We start from the raw sequence: 22,255 nt of genomic DNA, 5'->3' as shown, positions 1-22,255 counted from the left end.
AACTACCTCCTTCTCTCCGTATAGCTCAGGTCTTCAAACTCAATCGTCGGCACGGGCGGGCGCTGCTGCTGCGGCCATTGCGGATCACTGCTGCTGCGCTGCCTGTGATGACCCAGCAGCGCCACCTTATCACCGCTCTGGCGATGGGACTGCCTTCGATGATGCTGGTGCTGTGTCTGGGCGTGGTGCTCTTCCTCGTCGTATTCGTCCAGCTCTGGCACGGCCACCAGCCCGTGCGAGCTGCCCCAGCTCGGGGCGCGGCCTATCGAGTCGCTCAGAGGTCGGGCGCTATCCAGTGTCCCACCAGTAACAATGACACCGGTGCTGGAGCTCGAGACGGAACTCGTCGTCGCACTGCTGACGCTGCGGTGGGGCGAAGGTACCGCATCAACCGCCCCTTTGTAAGTGTGCTCGCCGGACATGCGGCGCTCACGTTCCATCATGTATTGCTCGAACTGTGTATCTCGCTCATTGTTGTAAGAAGGCCCGGCGCGACCGACGGAAGTTAAAGATGCCGGGGCTTCGGGTTGGCTCTGGTAAACGGCAGCAGGGTTGTGAATCGACGACCCGGAGAAGCGGCGCAAGGAGCTCTCGCCCAGGGAAGCAATGGAAAGGCGACCGCTCTTCGAAGCCGTTCGCTGCTGGTTCTCCAGGTCGTTGTAGCCATACGCCTTAATGTTGACGGGATAGTGGTAATCGTCAAAGGAAGCCAGGCGACGATAGGTCATGATGGAGTAAATCGTCGGTATCAGGATGGCGACGCTGAGCTGTTAGGCAAGAAAAGCAAATGGTAAGAAAAGAGGTTTGCTTACATCAGGATAGAGTCCATGACAAGGCCAACCAAGCTGTAGTGGCGGTCCTTTCTCTGGGTGTACATGACCACATCGACGGACATACCGCCACAGGCGCAAACCGTTTTGACAACGTTGGTCGCCACCATAGTCCATGGTGTAAGCGTCTCCGCGCCGAGCTTAACGAACTCGATCAGTGTGAGGATGAGAACGATGAGTGGCAGGCCGAGATTGGTGATCTCCCATCTGCACCTTGTTAGTCAAGATACACGGCGAGCAGCGGCTGGGTGTCGAGACGCACACTAGCTCCGTGGCTGGAACATTTCCGCCCTTCTTCTTGTCTTCCTCGTACTCTCGAACAGAATGGGCCAGTCTCCACGAAAATAGTCCAATGGTCGCCAGGAGTAGAGATATCTGTAAGACCCAGCACGGCAGCAAGATGGCCATGCGCCACTTTGCCCGCCCAAACTGGGCCTGTTGCCGGTGTAGAACCATGTTGGTTGTGTCGCGGGTCTCAGTCTTCGGTTTCCAGTGTCCAGAGGTCCGGCCTCAGGTGTCCCAGTTCGTTCTGGCGGCTGCTTGCAGTTTTGGCCCCAAGGAGTGGCCCCAGTTGGGGGCTTTCGAGTCTGTTATAAGTCGCAGTCCGTCCTAGAAACGTTCTAGATGGACAGCATATGCACCGGTACTCGGCACGACGCTAGTGGGGATGAAAACAGCGGAGTTGGGATGTGGCTGTGAAGTTCGCCGTTGGGTCGAGCCGTAGAGGGGGTGGACCAGCACTGCACAGATGCCGCGTCAAGCTATATAAAGACTACCTCACAATGACGGGATGAGACCCCACGTAGCCTTATGAGCCAAGGGGCCCTAGAAGCCTAGAAGGAGAAGGTAAAATGATGGTTTGGACGGCGTGCGCCAGGGTCCTGGATCGCTCAGCCTCCGAGCCTTCAAGCCCTCATGCCCGAAACTTCCTACATGCGCTGCCCAGGGATGACCCTCAAGCAGGCAACCAGACGGGCGAGCGGTGAGATGCGGCAGCCACGATGACTGGATTTGCTCTGCCCTGTTCATCCATTGCACTGGGCGCGGCATGCTGGGATCAGGACTGGAGTGGGAAATTACCCAACGGCCGGTTCGGGGAGGCGGAGACAAGCAGGTCGTCCAAGCTCGTGGTTGGTGTCTGTTGGCCGACTCACGATGGTTTGCAGATGTGACGAGCTGAGCGTATTGGTATTTGGCAGTGCGCCTAGGTGGCTTGGGGCTGAGTTCGCTTAGTCGCCAGTGAGCATTCTTGACAGCTCCGACAAGCCCACCACCACCACCGAAACTACCGTGAATGGAATCACGTTGAGTGAGGCTCCGAACTCGTCGTCGGCTTTCTTCTTCGAGCCTGCATTTCGTCCTTGGACTCATCTGCGGAAGGATCTTGTTGCGCGTTTCGAGCGTCTCATCTCGCTAGGAGACAAGCGCCCGTAGATGACAGGAGCCCACTCTCTTCCTGAAGGATTCTGTTCGGGACCGACGGTCTGGTAAGCTGGTCCGGCTTGAGTCGTCCAGGGGCTTTCAGTCGCCAGATCGACAGAGCAGGCTTCGTTGCAATTGCCAGCATCCTTGGCTTGTTGGCAGCATCAGGGTGCAGGCGACATTGGGGACAGAGCTCCGACGAGACGAGTGAACAAAGTCACGGAGCCAACGGAGCCTCCAGCGATCCATGCGTCAAGACAGGGCTGACTGGGTGGGGAGCACATTGAGAATCCGCCCCAGCATGGAGCTAATTTGGGTGACGGGTTCCTGAGAGGGGCCCTAGCGTTTGAGCTCCCAGGCTGGGGCTGAGCTGCTGGCTGTCGGTCGGGTCATTCCTGTCCGCCAGTGAGGCATTTGCTGGCGTGTGGGCTGAGTCGGACGTTGCCAGAAGCAAAGCTGCGAGAGGTCAGCGAGAGCTTCAACGATTCGATGCCTGGTATGTCGTGGAACGTCCTGCGGCGATGATGAATCGCCCTGGTGAGGTGGTCAGCAAGGAGGCGCGTCTCGATGATGCTTTGATGGAGTGCCAGGAGTGCCAATGTGGAGCGGCTGTGGATAGGAAGAGGGGTCGAGGGGAGCTTGGGAAGATCGACTGGAAATCCAGGGTCTCTCGGTGCAGCCCAAAGCCAATTGGTCCAGCCACTGGGGGTGACACTCGTGGCGAGTGTGTGTGGCGTGCATGTGGCGAGTGGACGTGGCGCAAATCGAGATGTGGCTTGACGTCGTTGATGGTCATCTCAGGGGCTTCATCTTGAGCAGCATATTTCGTCGATTGACTTGTCCATCTGGGGGTCATGGAGATGCCCATTTTCTTGTCCCTATTTTCACGGCGTCTCCTCGCTGCATCGATGGTCTGTCATTTGCGACAGGTCAGGCTGCCTGGTCTCGGCATGCCAAGTGAAAGACCAACACTCAAGGCCAAGCATGCAGCCAACCGTCAATACAAGCACTATACACCACCATCGATGTTTCCTCTATTTCTTCTCGCGGCGACGAAGCAGCTGATGCTCGCCATCACCAACACGCCCCCAACACCATATCAAGCAGGGCTAGTCACACGAACAGCCTGGTTCATCACGCTGCAACAGTGCAAAAAAGTGGTGGGCCAGTCGGCACATCGCCGCGTTCAATTTAGATAATAACTTGTCTGCCCAGGTGACGAGAAAATGACCACGTCGTCACCTATTCCCTCTCACAGGGGGTTCGTCCCGCTGTTCCAAAAAATACGCTCATTGAATAAGGTCCTGCCAGTAGTACATGGCTTACTTCGTTTCCTTGCCGAATCCCGTACACGTGGGGTTCCGTTCTCGTCGCCCCAGATTGTGCATCTACCGGGCCGCGGCAGGCTCGACGACGACTTCAGCCGCGTTGAAGGGCACAATGTTGCCGTTGGCGTCGGCCATGGCGGGCGCCGAGACGTCAACGGTGGAGGCCTGGCGAGGCACGAGCCCTGTTTGATCTGTTAGTTTGACTGTGCGACATGGCGACCCCCCCTGGGACGTTTCGAGGACGTACTGTTGTGCCTGGAGCCGACAGAGGCGGCCTGGACGGCGGCGACAACGGCAAGAAGAGTGACGATGGAGTACTGCATGGTTGCGATTGATGGAGTGGATGTCTGACGAGACGGTACTGGTTGATTTCGCGAGGTTGTTTCAGAGAATGTCGGCCGGCGACGGGCAAGTAAGCTTTGATCAAAGAAGAGAAGAGACGAAAGGGAGTGTTAATGGCTGGCTGGCTGAGAAAGGAGAGCTAGAAGGAAGGAGGAGGAAGAGAGAGGCCGGCGTATTTGTACGGCGCCTGGTTGTAGTCGTCTCATGAATGGTGACGTCCGTCTCAGGGTACCCGGCCGTCAACCTGCCATCCAGTGCAACGGCACGCGCTTGCTGCCTTGCTAGGTAGAAGAGGCTGGCTTGGTGCGGCGCCCCAGGTTCATCGTCGCAAGAGCCCGTGTGCGGCCGTTCTCCAACGTGGAAAGGACGAAAGGAGAGGGGGGCAATGGTCGCGTGGTAGACCAAGGCCAGAGCCTCAGACAACGGGGCCAGGGTCAAGCTTCGGACGTGAATCGTATTCCTGACAAGGAACGGTACGCGACGAAAAGGCTTAGCATGACAGCGGAACAGGTGATTCGGGTCGTAGAAAAGGAGATGATCGATGTCGTCTCATGTTTCGCAGACGTCTGAGACGTGGTTTGTGACGGATCGGCTGGACACATGCCTGCAAGGCTTGTCGCAGGATCCTGGGCGTCAGACAGGAAGCGCTCGCTTCGTCGCGGATCCGGCAACACGTCCCCTTCGTCTGGTGTCATCTGTTGTCATGACCCGTAGAGGCTGCGCTGCATCAGGCTCCATGGGGCAATTGAAGAGAGGCATGATTTCAAGAGACACTGCCTCGATGTTTCGATGAGATCTGTAGCATGTTGATCTTGCGTGTCTTGCTGATTCCTTGACGGATAATTCGACAGCACAGCCGGCAGACGATCCGGGTCGGACAATTGATGGTCAGGGGTCAGTTGGTTCAGAAATGAAACGAATGCTCCCCTACTCGTGCAGGGGGTTTGGCTGACGCCAGCGCTGGACGAACTATCGATAGCGTATTTGGTGGGGTCGGTGGTGCTGCTGGGTACCTAGCTGGGTAGCCATCTGTTCGTGGGCTGAATGCTGAGGATCGAGAATGCATTCGACCAAAAACCTTTATGCGAATTCAATCGATGTCAACAATGCCATCCCCATTGATTGTATCTCGACCTTTTACATGAGAGCACGAGTCTTCGGCGATTAACCAAATGCATCGTCTCCCGCCCCATGCCTCTCATGACATGTCCAGTCGCTGGTTGACATGCTAGTCAGCCCCTGTTGCTGAACTAGGTTTACACCGGCGAACCTTTTATACCCTTCAAGGCCTGCTTGTAGCCGCGACTGCTTGTAGCCGCGAACTTTGGATTGAACACCGAGCTCCTCTAGTGTCATCGTGTCTCCAGGGAGCAGCAGGTGCCAGTCTGGGAACTGTTCGCTCTAGCGAAGCTGAGAGGCAAGTTCCGAGCCAGCAATACCCCAGATGCGCTCGTATGCTTTGTCTGATACGCCTAGGTAGACTCCTTATTGCCCTGACACGACCTACCATACGTTGACAATGTCGGTCATGTTGAGGTAGTCGGTGATCACGACGGCGACGTTGCCGAATGACGGGGGTCTTACTTCTGGGTACTTTATGCTGGCAGGCGGCAGCGAGCTCATGACATGGTCTTGTAGAGTCGAGGTGCGAGATGCAGTCTTGGCCATGGAGGCTTCCACGTATCCTGCGGGATTTTTCTGGTATCAACTAACCTGTTCTGCCAACTTCTTTGATACGTCGCTCTTGTTTCCTAGTAGCGACACGAACGGTCCAACTTGAAATGGTCCGTAAGGTTTTGCATACAGAACCCCCTGGATGCCAGTAGCACAAACTACGCATGCGACATGCATGACGAACATAAGATGGGATAGAACGAGTCAAGGAAATAAGGTCCTCTATTGTAGGCTGTGTGTGTCGCTCCTCTCGCGTAGATACAGATGAATGATAATGTACAAAATAGCAGACACAGTTATTCGTCCGAAGTAGCAGGTTCATCGCTCAAAATTTGACCCCTACGCCGGTATCATGTCACCCTGCGTCCGACAAGTCGGAATGCCGAAGCCGCGAGCGCCGCGATATGAGAAACAACACCGTATTTCATTCTCCCTGTGGGTAAGCACAGCGGGGGACTCGACCCACCCCGGCTCTTGACTGCCGGGGGCGGGGCGGACCGATCGGCCGCCGGCTGCCCTCCGTGTTGCGAAGGAGACTCAAATACCCAATTCTCGGGATGTAAAGTACCCGGGGTAGGGAGAGGATTGGCAACTAGGTGCCTCTCGGCCGTGGCTTCCGTTATGCAGCTCGCCAAAGTCCCAACTGTAGGTTCCTCATCAGTACTGCTCTTCTTCCCGCAGTTTTTGCCTGTTTCATACCTTAGAAGCTGTTGTCGGGAACAAGTCAGCATCAGTTAGCTCTGTCGACGAGTTGGGACGTCCAAACACCTCACGCTTGACGCGGTAGACATTTCATTTAGCCCTATGAAAGGCGTCATGACGCGCGTTCCAGCATTTCCATGATGAGGAGATGTTATCAGTCGGCTAGTTACAGGTTGGTGTGGTGTAAGCAACATGGTCCAAGAAGCTCCCACTACCATTCGCCTGACATCACGGACCTGAACACCACTACATCGAATCATAACTAGTCCAAAGCTGAACGCAACAGTCTGATCAAAGCTTACGAGAAATCGCTGCAACTACACCGATGTCGATTCGCTCAACTCCTTCCACCGAGCATCCGACTCAGCCTGCTGCTGACTGAAATGCTGTCCGTAGTTCACCGCGTCCTTCCCCAAGAGCACCCGCACAGGCGGGTCATCGGCCTTGTACAGCGTCTCGATGACGGTGCCGATTTTCGCAATGTCCGATCCTCCGGACGCCGCCACCCCGCCGCTGTCCAGGTTGCCGACATGCCCTGCAATCGAGCCCACAGTCTCGCGGTACGCCTCGTCGATATCGTGCACCTTCATCGACGAGCCCATCCAATCCGTCTGCATGGCGCCGGGCTCGAGGGAGGTGACCTTGATGTTGAAGGGCGCAACCTCGGCAGCGAGCGAGATGGAGAAGCCGCTCACGGCAAACTTGGAGGCCTGGTACGCCGACAATCCGGGCGTCCCTCCTCGGCTGGCGATCGAGGACACCTGGAAAATGTGCCCGGCGCGACGGGCTCGGAAGTGCGGCAGCACCGCCTTGGTGACGTTGACGACACCGAAGAAGTTTGTGTCAACCTGAGCGCGGAAGTCGTCTTCGGCCATGTGCTCGACAGAGGCTATGTTGGCGTAGCCGGCATTGTTGACGAGGAGGTCAATGTGGTCGAACTTGTCGAGCGCGGCGGAGACGGCTGCGCGCGCAGCCGAAGAGTCTGTGACGTCGAGGGGGTATAAGAGCAGCGTGTCGGGATATTGCGCTTGGAGGGGCTCGAGGACTTTTGGGTTGCGAGCCGTGGCAACAACCTTATCGCCTTGTGCCAGTGCGTGGTCGACGAGGGCTCGACCGAGTCCGCGGGAGGTGCCTGTGATGAACCAGACTTTCGACATTGTGAGCAGAGGGATGTTCTATCTATTTATTTGGGTCCAGATGAATTGAGGGTGCTATCGAATTCATGTAGAGAAAGTTTGGATTCCGTGTTAGACGTTTTATACTCGATTCCATCATGTCGTTGTTCGGCGCTCAATGCAGGTCGCCGGATATACCGGACTATCGGCAATCAGGGCACTGACTCGCGCAGACGTGCATGAAGGGGACAACCTCGTTCACCCATGTTACAATAGCCTTTGGCGATGGAGTGATGGCGCCAGAGGACTCACAACAGAAACATGGAGACAGGTGATTGGCAGAACAGCCCGGCAGTTGCGAGAGCTCACGCCAGGGAGGTTACCCGCACGACGCTGCGGGGCAGAGGTGGCGGGCCCGGAGAGACTGCGCACCCGCAATAGATGCCGGGCTGTGATGGCGTTGTGTTTTCGGCAGGGCTACGCAACGAGTGCGTCGTCGTGGTCGGTGAAGAGCACACGTGGCTGGCAACGAAGAGATATGATCGACCGGCGCTCTCGGGTGTTGACCAGCAGTGGACCACGCAGCTTGATGTGGGCAGCAATAATTTGTTGTTTCTCTCGGCACGGTTCGTCATGGAGTCGAGCATCGAGGACCCCGTCCTATCTTGTGATACTTGCCCTTCCCCAGAGCATGGTTGACGACATTTGAACTGCCTGCCATGCCATTCAGGAAACCTGACTGCAAGAGCAATAATGGCTCAGCTGCCGCTAGGGCAGTGCTTTCCATGGATGTTTGATCTTCTTGACAGTTCGGCAGACGCAGACGTGGCAGACGGCGTCCACCCGTTGGCTCACGTATCGTGTTTCAGGGCAAGTCTGGTCGAGGTACCGGCTATAATAGGAGACGGCGCACCTCAGGGTGCTTTCTCGTGGTCCAAGTGATTAGGTTCGATGACACGGCGATCAGGCATCCCGAAGGTTCGACAGTAGCAGGCTGATGCGGCATGCGAATGGGTCGTTATCTCTGCACCTATCTGGTACCTTACAGATGAAGAAGCACTTCCACTTTAGGCAATTCAGTCATCACGAAGATCGGGGTTCGCCTCGGATCATGCATGCCCCTGAATATGCAATTCACCGAGCTGCACCCCGCCCCCACCTTTCCTTCCTATCTCTCACGCTGTGTGACATGACAACGTTCCCCGCGTCAGGTCACGGCCATCGCTGTGCCTGCCTCAAACATCATCACTTCCCCTCATTGCCTGATCACCTGCTTCCTCGTGACACTCGGGTTGAGCACTGCGTCGTTTGACTCTCTCACCTTCTCTTACCTGGGAAACGTCTTGACTGGGCAGAGAAATAACTAGATAGCCCTGAAGACTCCCAGCCCGTCGGCTCCCACAGCTCATGGCTTCCATCGAACACTGTCTCTATTGCTTCGAGGCCCTCGCTTCGCACCTCGAGCGCCGCAAGGGCCGCTCCCTCCACGAGATCCAGCAGTCCTGGGCCGAGTACGCCAAGTCGCAGCCCGAGACGGGCGGCAAGAAGCAGATGCCCGCCCTCCAGCGCCTGACCGAGCCGTCAAGCGACGCCGGCTCCGCCTCGTCCGGCTCCTCGAGCAGCGCGTCCCTGTCCGCCGACACGCCGGCCACGTCGACGGCCTCGCTGCCGTCCCTCGTGACCGAGTCGCCGCTCTTCGTGACCTGGAACACCGTCGCCGGCGGGCCGTCGCGCCACCGCTCGCTGCGCGGCTGCATCGGCACCTTTGAGGCGCAGGACCTCGACGCCGGCCTGTCCGAGTACGCCCTGACGTCGGCGCTGCACGACACGCGGTTCCCGCCCGTGGCCGCGTCCGAGCTGCCGACGCTCGAGGTCGCCGTGACGCTGCTGACCGACTTTGAGGACTGCGAGGGGGCCATGGACTGGACGCTCGGCGTGCACGGGCTGCGCATCAGCTTCGCGGCCAAGGGGCGCCGCTACGGCGCCACCTACCTGCCCGACGTCGCCGTCGAGCAGGAGTGGACCAAGGAGGAGACGCTCGTGAGCCTGATGCGCAAGGCCGGCTGGACGGGCCGCAAGGACACCTGGCAGGACGTCGAGCTCAAGGTCGTGCGGTACCAGGGCAAGAAGGAGAGTCTCGAGTATGAAGAGTACAAGAAGTGGCATGACTTTGCATCGCGGAGCAAGAAGACGAGGACCGGCTAGACGACGCATGCATGGCTCTGCCACGGACGGCAGAGATGGGACTGGCGTTTGGGCAGTGCACGACGACATTTGACAGTCGAGGAAGGGACGGGTAGAGACCTGTGGGTTTCATGGTATGAGCACTAATGCGACGAGGAGTTAAGGCAGTAATTTGTTTTGTTTACGTATGCTTGTCATCTTGCATGTTGGGCATTGCCACATGTCGCAATCGCTGGAAATAGAAGCTAGGCCAGCAACATCCACCGTTCCGACCAGAGCTCAAGGAACAATCTGGCATACTGCCATAGAACTCGTCAGTAGCTGACTTTTCCATTGATGTCGCACAGCTCGTTTCATCCTTGACTTGCCCTCGGCTTGCCCTTCAATGCTCAAAGCAACACCGCCAGCGACGCCAGCATCGCAGCAACACCCCAACGGCCCATCTTCATCGCGCAGCCCGCACCCGGCACGTCAACAGGCACGTCCACGTGCCCTACATCCCACTCCTGTCCAGCAGCATAGATGCCCCAAACCAGCTCCTGCTTCCCGCCGCTGCCGAGCTCGCACTTCGTCTGGCCGCTGGCGCCCACAAGTCCGCCGGCCACCCACGACCCATCCACGGCCGTCGCGCCGCCCGCCGGCGACGAGAAGTTCCTCACGGCCTCCTCGAGAAACGCGGCAGCATCCATGGCACCGATCACCTCGTGGAAGTTCAGCAGCGTCGCGGGCCTGACGCCGAAGATGCAGCTCCCTTCCGTTGCGATGCCGACGAGGGTCGTCGTGTCGGTGAAGCCGCGGGCGACAAAGTAGCCCTTTTCCTCGCGCAGGGTGGAGGCCAGGGCGAGACAATCGGCTGCGAACGGGGAGAGGCTTGACGTGTGCGAGACGATGGAGGAAGGGCCGCAGATGTTCTTGCGGTGGCTGTCTTCGTGCCAGGAGATGGGGGTTGTGGGATCGACATCTGCGGCTTGACGGGGGACGGCTATGAATGGGAGCGTCGGGGTCACGGTTGCGCCTTGCGACATGGGAATCGTTTGCGTCATGAACGTCGCCATCTTGCTGGTTGTGGGATGCAGGGGATAAGGCAGGATAGTGAAACCCCGCGCCTGAATCGACGTGGTTGTCGTGTGCTTGGGGTAGGGCAAAATAGTCAATACCTGCGTAGGGACAGGGGCGAGGCTGGTGAGGTTGAGGAAGCCGGGGATCACAAAACCTTGAGTTTGGGGAAAGAGCGCGAGGATGGCGGCCAGCGTCACGAGGGGAGATATGATGTTCAACATCTTGAAGATATTCAAACCCTGCCAAGTATGTTAGTCTAGGGGGGAGTGGCACGTACCTGCTTGTGTGGTTGCTTCGTGTAGAGACAGTCTGATGAGTGTGAGGCATGTTGCAGAGAGGAGTTAGAGCAGACCTGGGCAGTTGACTCTTATACACTGGCGGCATATCGCGATTCCATGGTCACTGTGTTGGCCAGAGAGAACTGATCCTAGGGCCAGTATGCCATTGGCGCTGTTCAGTGTGTTGGCATCTACACACAAACTTCGCAATAGCAGTGCTCGTACCCACTGCTCTATGTTGCGGGCGTCTTATGTTTGAGAACAAAGCCATCGATTTTGCAGGACAGCCAAGAGCCAAACAACCAAGGATAGTGTATATGGCACAGCGAGTCATCACCGAGCCAATGTTGCAATCAGCTTGTCAAGTCCATTCACAGCCAAATGTAGCATGCGACTGCAGGGTATCGTTGATTCCAATTATACGTGCTACAACAGGGATAGCAAGCCACCATGCTTGACCCTCACTTCGGCGCCAGCATGATCACGTACTCCCTCGTGCTGTGCCCAAACTTGACCATATCCTTGTGCCTCAGCTCAACGTACCGGCTCTCGGCGACCTTCTTCCCATTGAGCTCCGTGCCATTGGCACTCTCGAGATCGATCAAGTACGGCTTGACCCTGCCTATGCGGTCTCCAAACTCGTTCCTCTTCTCCACAAAGCGAAACTGGATGGCAGCGTGCTGCTTGCTGACGCTCGGGTGCTCGGCCGCCAGGTCCACAACCGCCATCTCACGGCCGACGAGCCAGCAGCTCCGCGCGCTGAGGCCGATCGTATCGAGCACATCCTGGCCCTTGAAGACGAACAGCTTCCAGTCGTCCTTGGCCGGCGGCTTGCGCGCCTCGGGCGGCTCGTGGTACTTGAGCACGATCGACGTGCCGTCCGCCTGCTGCACCGAGTTGGACGCCGCCGCCAGCGCGCCGCTGTTGCCAAAGTTGGGCTGCTCCTTGGGCTGCGGCGCCTCCTCGCCCGTCGTCACGGCGAACGAGTCGGTCTGCGACGGCAGGGGGCCCCGGCGGCGCAGCGGTTCAGGCGGCGGCGGCGAGGGCGAGGCGCGGCGCTTCGTGTGCCGGTCGGATTCGCTCTTGGGGTTGCTGCCGGCGGCGTCGTCTGGGGATCTGCGTCTTCGGGGTCGGTCGCCGCGGTCTGCGTCTCGGTCGCGCCGCCTGTCGCCGTCGCCGTCGCGGTGGCGGTCACGGTGGCGGCGTGACGAGTCGGGCGTGTGTGAGCGGCGTCTCTCTTTCCTCCTCGGTTCTCTCGATCGCGAGCGATCCCTGCGCCGGTCCAAGTCGCGGTCTCTGCTTCGCCTGCGGTGCGCGTCTCGGTCTGATTTTCGCGGCCGGTCGTCGCCCTCGTCGCGGTGGCGACTGCTCCTTGCCGGGCGCTCGCGGGAGCCTTCGTCGGAGCCCATTGTTTTGCGGTCGTGGGAGCGTTGCCCTGGAAATGCGCCCAGCAAATTGAGGTTGTCGATTGGCAAGGTAGAAAAAGTGTCTGTCTGAAGTCGAGGTAGGATGCCGAACGCAGAAGCAGGGGTCTAAAGTGGCGACCCACACGAGGCCGACGTCACTCGAAAACACCAAGAATGCAGACCGCAAACATGTCGAGATGTTTTGCATTGGCGGTGCAAAACAAACAATAAAGTCCTGAAACTGCATGATATCAAGAGAATTGATTGAGAAAAAGAAATTCAGACGCATTTCATTCATTGCATGGTGCATGGAAAAACAGCAAAAAGAGTTCGATGCCGCGTAGGACATCTACTTCTCTCAGGATTCGAACCTGCCCTCTTCTTTTTTGCCATAAGTAGTTTGTTGCCAGGGTGCCTTATATGTTGCCTGCGGTTTGGATGCTCTTAAAGCCTTACCGCTCGGCCATGCGGCCATCCTCGCGGTTCCGGCGGTGGGAAGACACTGGTTGGAGGCCTATAGAGGTTGTTGCCTTGGGGCCAACAAGGTGCGGCATTCACAGGCAACACTGGCGAGGCCACATTCACTGGACCGTGTTGTGGCCCGGCCAGGCTTCCTCATGGACGTGACCACGGCCGAGTGATCTACTGACCTCGGTTGCCCAGCCACGTCTTGTTACGACAGTCGAGTATATCGTGGCGAAACACCAGCTGCATTATGGAAAGTAGTCATACACATGTGGTCTCATTATTTATAGCTCGAACATGACGCGTTGAGCTCAGTGTATATTTGCCACAGGGCATTCTTCATAAGACTGCCTCGATTTGAATTGATACTACAGAGAAGACAATCTAATGAGAAGGTTGTGTCCTGAAAAACGAACTTGAAGTCACTTCCTGTCTTGTTTTGGCTTGCTGTTCGCGCGAGTGAACAGTTCGGCATTCCAGGGCGTTGGGTCGTCTCGTCGAAACAAGCTTACGAGCTTCGAGGCCATGGACCTGCTTGACGGAGAGAACATGTCAATCACAACAGGAGCTTCGATGACTTTGCATCTGCCGCGAACAGGAAAGGGTTGCGCACCATATCTGTATCACTGAAAGTTATGCTGTTGTGGCTCTTCACTTCTGTGATTGAATACATACTGGTTGTCAGTTTCACCGTTTGCGTCTCAGCCTGGCCGTTGTTCACCCACTGCTCCTGACGCAGTAGGAACCCCTGAACCAAGAGCAGGACGGCTAACCGGGCATGGCGCATGCCAGACCATGCTAGCAGTCGGCCTGTTCTGTGCAGCGTGAAATGACCTTGGCGCGAACTTGATTCAGTCTTTGGGCAACACGGTCTGAAAAGACCCAGAAGAACAACGCCGTCATCTTGCCAGAACCCCAAAGGGACGACTGCTCTCGGCACCAAGAGAAATCCACTGGTATGCACATGCTGAGCAAGCATCTTCAACACATGTATTGAACTACCACCTGCCCGGCGCTGATGTCACGTTCGTCGAGTACGTCCTACTCGTCACAGTGGCCTGTGACCGCTCCTTCTCCAACTTGGCGAGCCCTATCCTATCTGTGACAGGCGTCGCGTTGATAATGTTGTCAAAGTCGTCGTCGTCCTCGCCATTGTCGCTGTCCGGCTCGACGTCTGAATCGGGTTTCAGCTGCTGCGGCCTCGCGATCGTTTCCGGTTTCTTCTTTTCGGATGCCTGGGGATTGGCGAATGTTTTGGAGGCGAGGACCTTGCGCCGAATCTCCTCCATGGCTGCATCTTCGTCGCTGTCGTCTGACAAGGCGTAGGGATCCCTCTCTTCCTCGTCGTCGTCCTCGTCGTCGTCTTCCGGGTTTGCCTTGTTCTTCTTCACAGGTTTCGTCGCGCCATTGTTGCCCAGATATATGCCATCCACACTCTCGTCATCGTCGTCGTCATCATCATCTGCCCTCTTCTTGCCGTCACCCGACTCATCATCATCGTCGTCGTCCTCCTCCTCCTCGTCATCCGAAGGAATGAGCGCCCGACGGTTGACGTTGCCGCCGGCCCAGATATCGTCCCCCTCCTCACGGCTGTCGGCGTACTCCTTCTCCAGCCTCGCCATCCAGTCTTCCTCGACCTGCTTCATGGCACGCTCGTCCTCGCAGGCGGCATACCGTTTCAGCAGACTGCCGTTGATCTCCAGAAAGGAGGCGCCGTAGGAGAAGGGCGCGAGGACCTGCTCGGCCCAGTCGGGCTTGCCGCAGATGTAAAAGGCGGCGGCCAGGGCCTCGGCGCAGTTGAGACGCCACGGCTTGCCGTAGTTGACCGTGTTGGCGGCGACGAGGTAGGGCAGCAGGCGCTCGCACTTGCCGCCGACCTTGCTCCACTGGACCTCCTGGGTGCGGGCCCAGCTGCACTCGACGACGGCGGCGCCGTAGGCGTGCAGCAGCTCGCTGTCGCGGGGGGAGACGACCTGCTTGCCGTTGGGCGTGATGATGACGCCGTTGAAGCGCTGGCCGAGGTGCAGGTCGCGCATGAGGCCCTGGCGGATGAGGCGCTTGCCGGAGCAGCGTTTCGGGTCGCAGTGGCCGAGGTCCCAGCAGGCGGCTTTGAAGGTCGGGCGCGCGGGGGTCGAGCCGTCGTCTTCGCCGTCGAGGTTGTCGCCGCGGGGTCGGTTTCGGGGGGGTCCGTGGGGGCGGCCGCGCGAGGAGAACTTGTCCTTCTTGTGGCGGACCATGGTCAGTGGAGAGGGACGAGAGGGAGGTTAAGACGTTGAGACGTTGAGACGTTGAGAGGATGAGAGGATGAGAGGCCGAGGGAGAGATGGGTCGGCTCAGCGTGGAAAGCGACAGTTGGGGTGAGGTTGAGTCGGAAATCGAGAGGATCTAAAATGCAACAGAGTCAGTGAAATTTAGGCTCTCGAGGAAGTAACTTCTTCCCTGGCGTGGCGGGGTAGTGAATGCCCCTCCAGGGTTCGAGGCCTCGCCGCTTTAGACGGGCGGTCAGCAGCCTTCCAAGCCTGCAGCCTGCAGCCTGCCTACCTAGGTCTCTAGCTAGGTACCTGGTAGGTAAGTAAGCAAGGTACCTAGGTGTAAAGCCCGAAGGAGTACTTCCCATAGAGAGCTCATCCCGGTGTATGCAGCCGCTATGCAACTAAACAGCGGAGAGCACCAGCTTGGCGCTCCAAGCTCCAGGGACAGCACTGCACACCGAAGCCTAAGCGGCCAGGCTATCATGTAACCCCTCGATGCCGAGCGGCCAGCATCCATTGCCCACACCACGCCCACTCTCTGCCACCTTGTGCCCTCGCTCGCGTCTACACCAGCATCTGCAGCGTCCAATCCTCGCGCTGCTTTTTCTGGCCACTTGTCGTCTTTGATCGATCTCATCCGCCGCCGACACCCAGCATAGTCGCCGCCGCTCGAGCCGGCATCCTCGCCTCCACCTGTCTCTCTCTCTCTCTCTCTCTCTCTCTCTCTCTCTCTCCATCCTCTGCTGCCACCTCGCAGGCCACGATCTCCGACCCATACATACACAGCCAGACCCAGCCAACCCCACGATGGAGGCCGCATCATCGCGGGCGGCGGCGCGAGACCGATGGGGCGAGCTCGGCCGCCCGACGCCCTCGCAGCTCCAGCGCTTCATCCAGGGCGCCTGCAGCCCGGAGAACTACGAGCCGAACCTCGCGCTGAACCTCGAGATTGCCGACCTCATCAACTCGAAAAAGGGCTCGGCCCCGCGCGAGGCCGTCGTCTCCATCGTCAGCTACATCAACCACCGCAACCCCAGCGTCGCCCTGCTCGCCCTCCACCTGCTCGACATTTGCGTCAAGAACTGCGGCTACCCCTTCCACCTGCAGATCAGCACCAAGGAGTTCCTCAACGAGCTCGTCCGCCGCTTCCCCGAACGCCCGCCCCTGCGCGCCACGCGCGTCCAGATGAAGATCCTCGAGGCCATTGAGGAGTGGAGGAGTACCATCTGCGAGACGAGCCGCTACAAGGAGGACCTCGGCTTCATCCGCGACATGCACCGCCTGCTGAGCTACAAGGGCTACACCTTTCCCGAGGTCCGCCGCGACGACGCCGCCGTGCTGAACCCGAGCGACGTACGTGCCCCTGCTCTCCTCTAGGCCCTGCTTCATACACCGAACGCATGCTGACCCGTGGCAGAACCTCAAATCGGCCGAAGAGATGGAGGAGGAGGAGAAAGAGGCCCAGTCGGCCAAGCTCCAGGAGCTCATCCGACGCGGCCAGCCCGAGGACCTGCAAGAGGCCAACCGGCTCATGAAGATCATGGCCGGCTTCGACACGCGCACGAAAACAGACTACCGCGCCAAGGCCGCCCAGGAGGTCAGCAAGATCCAGGCCAAGGCGAGGCTGCTCGAGGAGCGCCTCGAGGCCTTCCAGCAGGGCGACACGATGCAGGACGGCGACGTCTACTCGGAGCTCGCCTCGTCGCTGCAGAGCGCCCAGCCCAAGATTCAGAAAATGTGCGAGGAGGAGTCGGACGACCACGAGGCCGTCGCCAAGCTGCTCGAGATCAACGACAGCATCCACAGGACCGTCGAGCGCTACAAGCTCATGAAGAAGGGCGACCTCGAGTCGGCCAAGAAGCTCGCGAGCGGTGCGCCTCTGTCCGCGGCAGCGGCGGCGGCGGCGTCGTCGTCGTCGTCGACGAGCAATGGCAAGAGCGCCGCGCAGGAGCTGTCTCTGATCGACTTTGACGCCGAGGTGCCGTCGAACGGCACCTCGTCCGCCCAGCCGTCGCAGGCTGGCGGCAGCGTCGAGAACGACCTGCTTGGTCTGTCGATCGGCGAGACGGAAAACTTTGGCCAAGGAGGCGCCCTGTCGCTGGGTTTCGGCAGCAACACAAGTGAGTGCGCTTCTTCGCCTCGATGTTGTGACAGATACTAACAGCAGGTGCCAGATATCCCCGGCCCCGCGTTACTCTCGTCCCTGAACGAAGGCCAGACGGCCAAATCCGCCACCGCCAGCCCTGCCGCCCCGCCCCCCGGCTTCGCCAACCTCTCCTCCTTCACCTCCCCCCCCGCCTCGCAGTCCGGCACCCCGCAACCGCAAGCCAACTACATCTTCAACAAGCCGCCACCCCCCGCCCCAGCCTCCGATCCCTTCGCCGCCCTCGGCGCTAGCTTCTCCCCGCCGCAGTCGACGACGCCGGTCCCCGCGGCGGCGCCCACGTCCAACGACGACGACGAGTGGTCCTTCTCCTCGGCCCTGCCCCAGGCCGCGGCGCCGACGCAGCCGCGCGAGCACAAGGCCGTCATCAGCGACGGTGGCGTCAGGATCGAGATGCTCGCCAACCGCACCACGGCCAACAGCAGCGCCATGAACATTGTCTTTGCCTTTTCCAACACGACGGCGCAGCCCGTGACGGAGCTGCACTACCAGGTGGCCGTGACCAAGGTACGTCTCCTTCCAGGACGTGATTTTTCCTGCTTGCCGGACTTTCTGCTCGCCGGACGGATTTTTTGCTTGCGGATCGTGCCGGTGCGAGGAGCGTAGTGTGTGCAACCGCTAACCGTGCGCAGGGCTACGAGATCAAGATCAGCCCGCAGACGGGCGTCGCGCTCGAGCCGAAGCAGAGCCGCGGCGTCACGCAGACGGTCGAGGTTAACCACGCCGGCGACAGGAGCCGCAAGGTCGAGGCGCTGAAGCTCCGGTTCAGGGTGTCGTACAAGGTCGGCGGTGCGCTGCGCAACGAAGCGGGTGCCGTGTCCGAGTTTAGCATTGCGTAGGGGGGGTGCTTGGGGGGGCTGTTGGAAGGTCGGTGAGCGGGTGAAAAGCCTGTTGTAGAAGGAGGAGAGGAGAAGGGGAGAAGAATCTAAGGTGCTTCTGAGATGTGATGTTTGATGTCCTGCTCCGGTGTTTTTGCCAGACTTGCGTTTGAATGAGGGCTATGTCAGGTTGGCTGAGAAGTGAGAAACTGGATTTTGTGGCCGGCTCTAACACGCAGGTTGGGTCGTGTATCTTGCCGGACTGCGTGCGAGCGAAAGTCTAGGTATGAGGCGATGTAGAGGTAAGATCTGGAAGGACGTTCTTCTGCTTGGTTGGTGAAAGTTCTTTCGACTTTCCCTTCAGTCCCGTCCTGGTTGACGAGCAGCTTGGTGGGTGTATGACAGGTTGAAGGAATGATGTCTCTCTCTGGGGGTGCTTAATCTTTGCAGCTTGGCGTACAGTGACAAGTATAGATACAAACCTGGCATTGAGGCGACAGGTTGAAGGAATGCTATCTCTCTATCTAGGGTGCTGAGTCTGTGTTTGCGCGAGACAGACAACGACTGGGCTGGCACCGCGGCGACAGAATGACATGATGTCCGGGTAATCGGATTGAAGTGTCACTTCGCCATGCTCCGTTCACGCTCAAGGCTCAATGTGGAAGAACTCTAAACCTGCTGGCCTTGACTAGTGAATACCAGTGTTCATCTGGCCGTTTACATCGGCTGCACGCAGTCGACTGCGTCTATCACCTCTATACATCCCTGCCAGGGCCGTAGTAGTACACATCATCGTACAATCCTCGACACACGCATCGTACAGCGTCCTCGGCATCCTCGACACCTTACAGCGTCCTCTTCTCCCGGACCTCCTCGTACGTCTGCACCTGGTCGCCGACCTGGAAGTCCTGGTAGCCCTCGAACGAGATGCCGCACTCGGTGCCCTTGCGCATCTCCGTGACGTCCTTCTTGCCGTGCTTGAGAGCGTCGATTTTGCCTGCGCGCGTTGCCGTGTTAGCCGTGTTCACCGTGTCCAACGCGGGAGACAAGAGAAGGAAAGGAAGGAGAGGGAAAGGGAAAAGAAGGAAAAGAAGAAGAAGGAGAAGAAGACACGCACCCTCGAACACCGTCTCCCCCTTACGCAGCACGCGCACCATGCCCGTCCGGCTGACGAGGCCGTTCCGGATCTTGCAGCCGGCAATGTTGCGGAAGGCGCGGCCCCTGGTGTTGATGGGGAAGATCTGCAGCACCTCGGCCTCGCCGACGACCTTGGTCGAGACGACGTCGGCGAGCTCGTCCGAGAGGGTCTGGCGGACCTCGTCGGCGAGGTGGTAGATGACGCTGTGGGCGAGGAGGCGCACGCCGGCGGCCTCGGCCATGCGCTTGATGTGCGGCGCGACGGCCACGTTGAAGTGGACAATGACGCTGCCGGACGTGGCGGCGTGCTCGACGTCCGACTCGGACACCTGGCCGACGGCCGCGCGCAGGATCCGCGGCTTGACCTCGTGGTTGCCGAGCTCCTGGATCGTCGCGCAGACGGCCTCGACCGAGCCGACGACGTCGCCGCGCACCGTGAACGTGACTGTCTTCATACCGCCGGTGGCAGCGTCGCCACCTTGGCCGCCGTGTTCCGCGGCCTCGTCGGCCTCTTCGGCCTCCTTGCGCTCGCGCTCGCGCGCCTCCTGCTCGACGAGCTGCCGCGACGACTCCTCGCGGTAGCGCATCTCGGTGCGGTACTCGACGGCCCTGCGCGCGCGCTCCTCGTCGGGCGCCTGCAGCACGGCGTCGCCGGCGGCGGGGAGCTCGTCGCGCCAGCCGAGAATCTCGACGGGCGTGCCGGGCGGGGCCTCGGTCAGCTCGACGCCGGCCTCGTTGCGCAGCAGCCGGACGCGGGCGCGCGCCGTGCCGGCGACGAGGCTGTCACCTGGGCGCAGCGTGCCGCGCTTGACGAGCACCGTCGCCGCCTTGCCGTCCTGCCTGACGCTCGCCTCGAGCACCCAGCCCTCGCACAGGCCGTCGGGCTCGGCGCGGACGTCGAGAATCTCCGACAGCGTCGCAATGTTCTCCTCGAGGTCGTCCATGCCCTGGCCCGTCTTGCCGCTGACGCACACGACCTGCACGTCGCCGCCGAAATCCTCAATCTCGACGCCGTGCCGCGCGAGGTCCGACTTGACCTGGTCGACGCGCGCGTCCTCCTTGTCGACCTTGTTGATGGCCACAATCATGGGCACCTTGGCGGCGCGGGCGTGCTTGATGGCTTCGAGCGTCTGCGGCTTGACGCTGTCGTCGGCCGCCACGACGAGCACGACAATGTCCGTGACGTGGGCGCCGCGCTGCCGCATCGTCAAGAAGGCGGCGTGGCCCGGCGTGTCGAGGAACGTGATGTGCTTGCCCGACGACATGCTGACGACAAAGGCGCCAATGTGCTGCGTGATGCCGCCGTGCTCTTGGGCCGCGACGGACGACTTGCGCAGGTAGTCCAGCAGAGTCGTCTTGCCGTGGTCGACGTGGCCCATGATGGTCACGACGGGCGGTCGCGGCGGCAGAGACGAAGGGTCTTCGGGCTCGGGGCGAGGTCGCAGCTCGCGGTCGCCGCCCGTGTCGACCGTCGGCTCGAACCCGAATTCTTGCGCCACGAGCGCAGCCGTGTCGCCCGTGAAGATGCTGTCGAGCGTCATGTTCTCGAACCCCATCTCCTCCAGCGATGCCAGCAAGACGTCGGGCTTCAGCTTGAGGCCGTAGGCGAGGTTCGTCAGGTTGATAAACTCGGGCAGCGTGATCTTCGGGGGGCCGGCCGCCTCGAGAGCCTCGGCCGCCTCGAGCTGCCTCTGCATCTTCTTCTCGGCCTTGCGTTCGCGGCGCTCGCGGTCGCGCTGGGCCGCCTCGTCGTCCCAGTCTTCCTCCTCTTCTTCGAACCGTGCCCTGCTCCGCCCGCCCGACTTTCTGGCCGCCTTCTTGTCTTCACGCCCGACCTTGCCTCGCTTCCTCGCGTCGCGATCGATCTGGTAGGACGCGTCAAAGGTGGACTCCCTGTTCCTCCGCTGCGGCTGCGTCTCCTCCGGCTCCGCCACCGCAGCGTCCCACGCGCTGTAGTCGATCTCGTTCTCCTGCTGCACGTCTCCGAGGCCCTGCTTCTCAGCGCCCTGGCCAGAGCTCTGGTGGACATGATCCTTGAACCGCTCCCAGAAGGAGCCCGCCGCGGCCCCCTGAGCGCGGTTGGCCCGCGGTCCCCTCGGGCCCTGTCGTGTCGTCTGGCCAAGCTCCTGCCGCGGTGCCCTCTTCGCGAGCAAGCCCCAGTCCGCAGAGCCGGATTCGTGCGGTCTCGATCGCGGTGTCCTGGCCTTCTTCTCGACCGAGTCCGCCAGTCTCGCAAACGGATCGCTCGAGCGCGGCGGCCCGTCCAACCCGCCCAGCGAGCCTCGAAGGCCCGGCTTCTCATCGAGCCCCATCGGGTTCGCGGCCCGTGGCGCTGCGCGCGGCGTGGTCCGGTGCGGTATGGGCGCCACAGGCCGAGGCCCCGCGCGAGACCGGCCGATGCTGTCGTCGAGCGCGCCAACGTGTTGCCGCGGCCGCCTGCCGAGGGACGGGAGGCCTTCTTGCTTGTGCGGCGGCGTGCGGTGCTGGTGGTGGTGCGGTGTGGCCGGCTTGGTCGGTTCGGCGTCGGCGGCTCGTTGGGCGGCGAGGCGCTGGCGGGCGGCGCGTTCGTGGGGAAGGAGACCATCGTCAGGGGCTGGTGTGCTGGACGTAGCTGTCGGTGCGTTCGAGGAGGATGTCGTCGAGTCGTTTTCGTTCACCGCTGAAGCGTTGGAGGCGCCGAATGCTGGGGCACCCCAGCCGCCATGGCTGGGCCCAGAGGTCCTTCGTGGGATGGCGGAGGACGCTGCGGACGACCAGCCGCCGCCGAGACCTCCACTAAGTCCACGGGGGGCATGGGAAGAGGAGTTCGGGTCGCTCGAGTAGCTTCGTATTGTGAGAGGGGTTGGTCGTGCGGCGCCGTCGTGGCGACAGAGGGCGCAGATGTACGTGTTGCCCCTGTCCTGCGGCAGGTCAGCATACGGGCGGCAGGGAAGCGGCGGAGGGAAAGAATCATACCCGTAGGGTTCGACATCGCAGCATGGTCAGACAGGATGCGCAGCGTGTGAAGCTACGACGACTGGGATACCTCGTGGGGGATCGAACAAATTTGGAGCTCGTCCGAGTTGGACTGATGGACATT

The 22,255-nt window shown here is 60.0% G+C and overlaps 9 protein-coding genes across 9 annotated transcripts; 2 read left to right on the top strand and 7 right to left on the bottom strand.

Moving 5' to 3' along the window:
• Window positions 1-2: 2 nt before the first annotated feature.
• D7B24_000778 (uncharacterized protein) lies at window positions 3-1,286 on the bottom strand (the record flags this gene model as incomplete). The annotated part of the gene is made up of 3 exons (XM_028635030.1): window positions 3-762; window positions 813-1,037; window positions 1,093-1,286. 3 exons carry the CDS (start codon window positions 1,284-1,286, stop codon window positions 3-5), a joined length of 1,179 nt encoding a protein of 392 aa, XP_028492412.1.
• A 2,354-nt stretch (window positions 1,287-3,640) lies between these two features.
• On the bottom strand, window positions 3,641-3,903 carry D7B24_000777 (uncharacterized protein; the record flags this gene model as incomplete). Its single annotated transcript, XM_028635029.1, has 2 exons — window positions 3,641-3,762; window positions 3,828-3,903. 2 exons carry the CDS (start codon window positions 3,901-3,903, stop codon window positions 3,641-3,643), a joined length of 198 nt encoding a protein of 65 aa, XP_028492411.1.
• A 2,712-nt stretch (window positions 3,904-6,615) lies between these two features.
• On the bottom strand, window positions 6,616-7,455 carry DHRS7B (Dehydrogenase reductase SDR member 7B; the record flags this gene model as incomplete). The annotated part of the gene is made up of 1 exon (XM_028635028.1): window positions 6,616-7,455. The coding sequence occupies one exon, from the start codon at window positions 7,453-7,455 to the stop codon at window positions 6,616-6,618; it is 840 nt and encodes a 279-aa protein (XP_028492410.1).
• A 1,365-nt stretch (window positions 7,456-8,820) lies between these two features.
• Window positions 8,821-9,618, top strand: D7B24_000775 (uncharacterized protein; the record flags this gene model as incomplete). The annotated part of the gene is made up of 1 exon (XM_028635027.1): window positions 8,821-9,618. One exon carries the CDS (start codon window positions 8,821-8,823, stop codon window positions 9,616-9,618), a length of 798 nt encoding a protein of 265 aa, XP_028492409.1.
• A 368-nt stretch (window positions 9,619-9,986) lies between these two features.
• On the bottom strand, window positions 9,987-10,877 carry D7B24_000774 (uncharacterized protein; the record flags this gene model as incomplete). Its single annotated transcript, XM_028635026.1, has 1 exon — window positions 9,987-10,877. One exon carries the CDS (start codon window positions 10,875-10,877, stop codon window positions 9,987-9,989), a length of 891 nt encoding a protein of 296 aa, XP_028492408.1.
• Window positions 10,878-11,395: 518 nt separating this feature from the next.
• On the bottom strand, window positions 11,396-12,343 carry D7B24_000773 (uncharacterized protein; the record flags this gene model as incomplete). Its single annotated transcript, XM_028635025.1, has 1 exon — window positions 11,396-12,343. One exon carries the CDS (start codon window positions 12,341-12,343, stop codon window positions 11,396-11,398), a length of 948 nt encoding a protein of 315 aa, XP_028492407.1.
• A 1,460-nt stretch (window positions 12,344-13,803) lies between these two features.
• Window positions 13,804-15,042, bottom strand: TSR3 (ribosome biogenesis protein tsr3; the record flags this gene model as incomplete). The annotated part of the gene is made up of 1 exon (XM_028635024.1): window positions 13,804-15,042. One exon carries the CDS (start codon window positions 15,040-15,042, stop codon window positions 13,804-13,806), a length of 1,239 nt encoding a protein of 412 aa, XP_028492406.1.
• An 822-nt stretch (window positions 15,043-15,864) lies between these two features.
• On the top strand, window positions 15,865-18,060 carry D7B24_000771 (uncharacterized protein; the record flags this gene model as incomplete). Its single annotated transcript, XM_028635023.1, has 4 exons — window positions 15,865-16,410; window positions 16,475-17,177; window positions 17,232-17,728; window positions 17,854-18,060. The coding sequence occupies 4 exons, from the start codon at window positions 15,865-15,867 to the stop codon at window positions 18,058-18,060; spliced, it is 1,953 nt and encodes a 650-aa protein (XP_028492405.1).
• Window positions 18,061-18,884: 824 nt separating this feature from the next.
• D7B24_000770 (uncharacterized protein) lies at window positions 18,885-22,155 on the bottom strand (the record flags this gene model as incomplete). Its single annotated transcript, XM_028635022.1, has 3 exons — window positions 18,885-19,036; window positions 19,157-22,076; window positions 22,132-22,155. The coding sequence occupies 3 exons, from the start codon at window positions 22,153-22,155 to the stop codon at window positions 18,885-18,887; spliced, it is 3,096 nt and encodes a 1,031-aa protein (XP_028492404.1).
• Window positions 22,156-22,255: the final 100 nt, after the last annotated feature.

This window comes from Verticillium nonalfalfae (assembly GCF_003724135.2).
Source record: "Verticillium nonalfalfae strain VnAa140/NRRL 66861 chromosome Unknown scaffold_111, whole genome shotgun sequence".
Lineage (NCBI taxonomy): Eukaryota > Fungi > Ascomycota > Sordariomycetes > Glomerellales > Plectosphaerellaceae > Verticillium > Verticillium nonalfalfae.
Note: the sequence above shows the minus strand (reverse complement) of the source record. Positions and strands in the feature narration are given on the sequence as shown.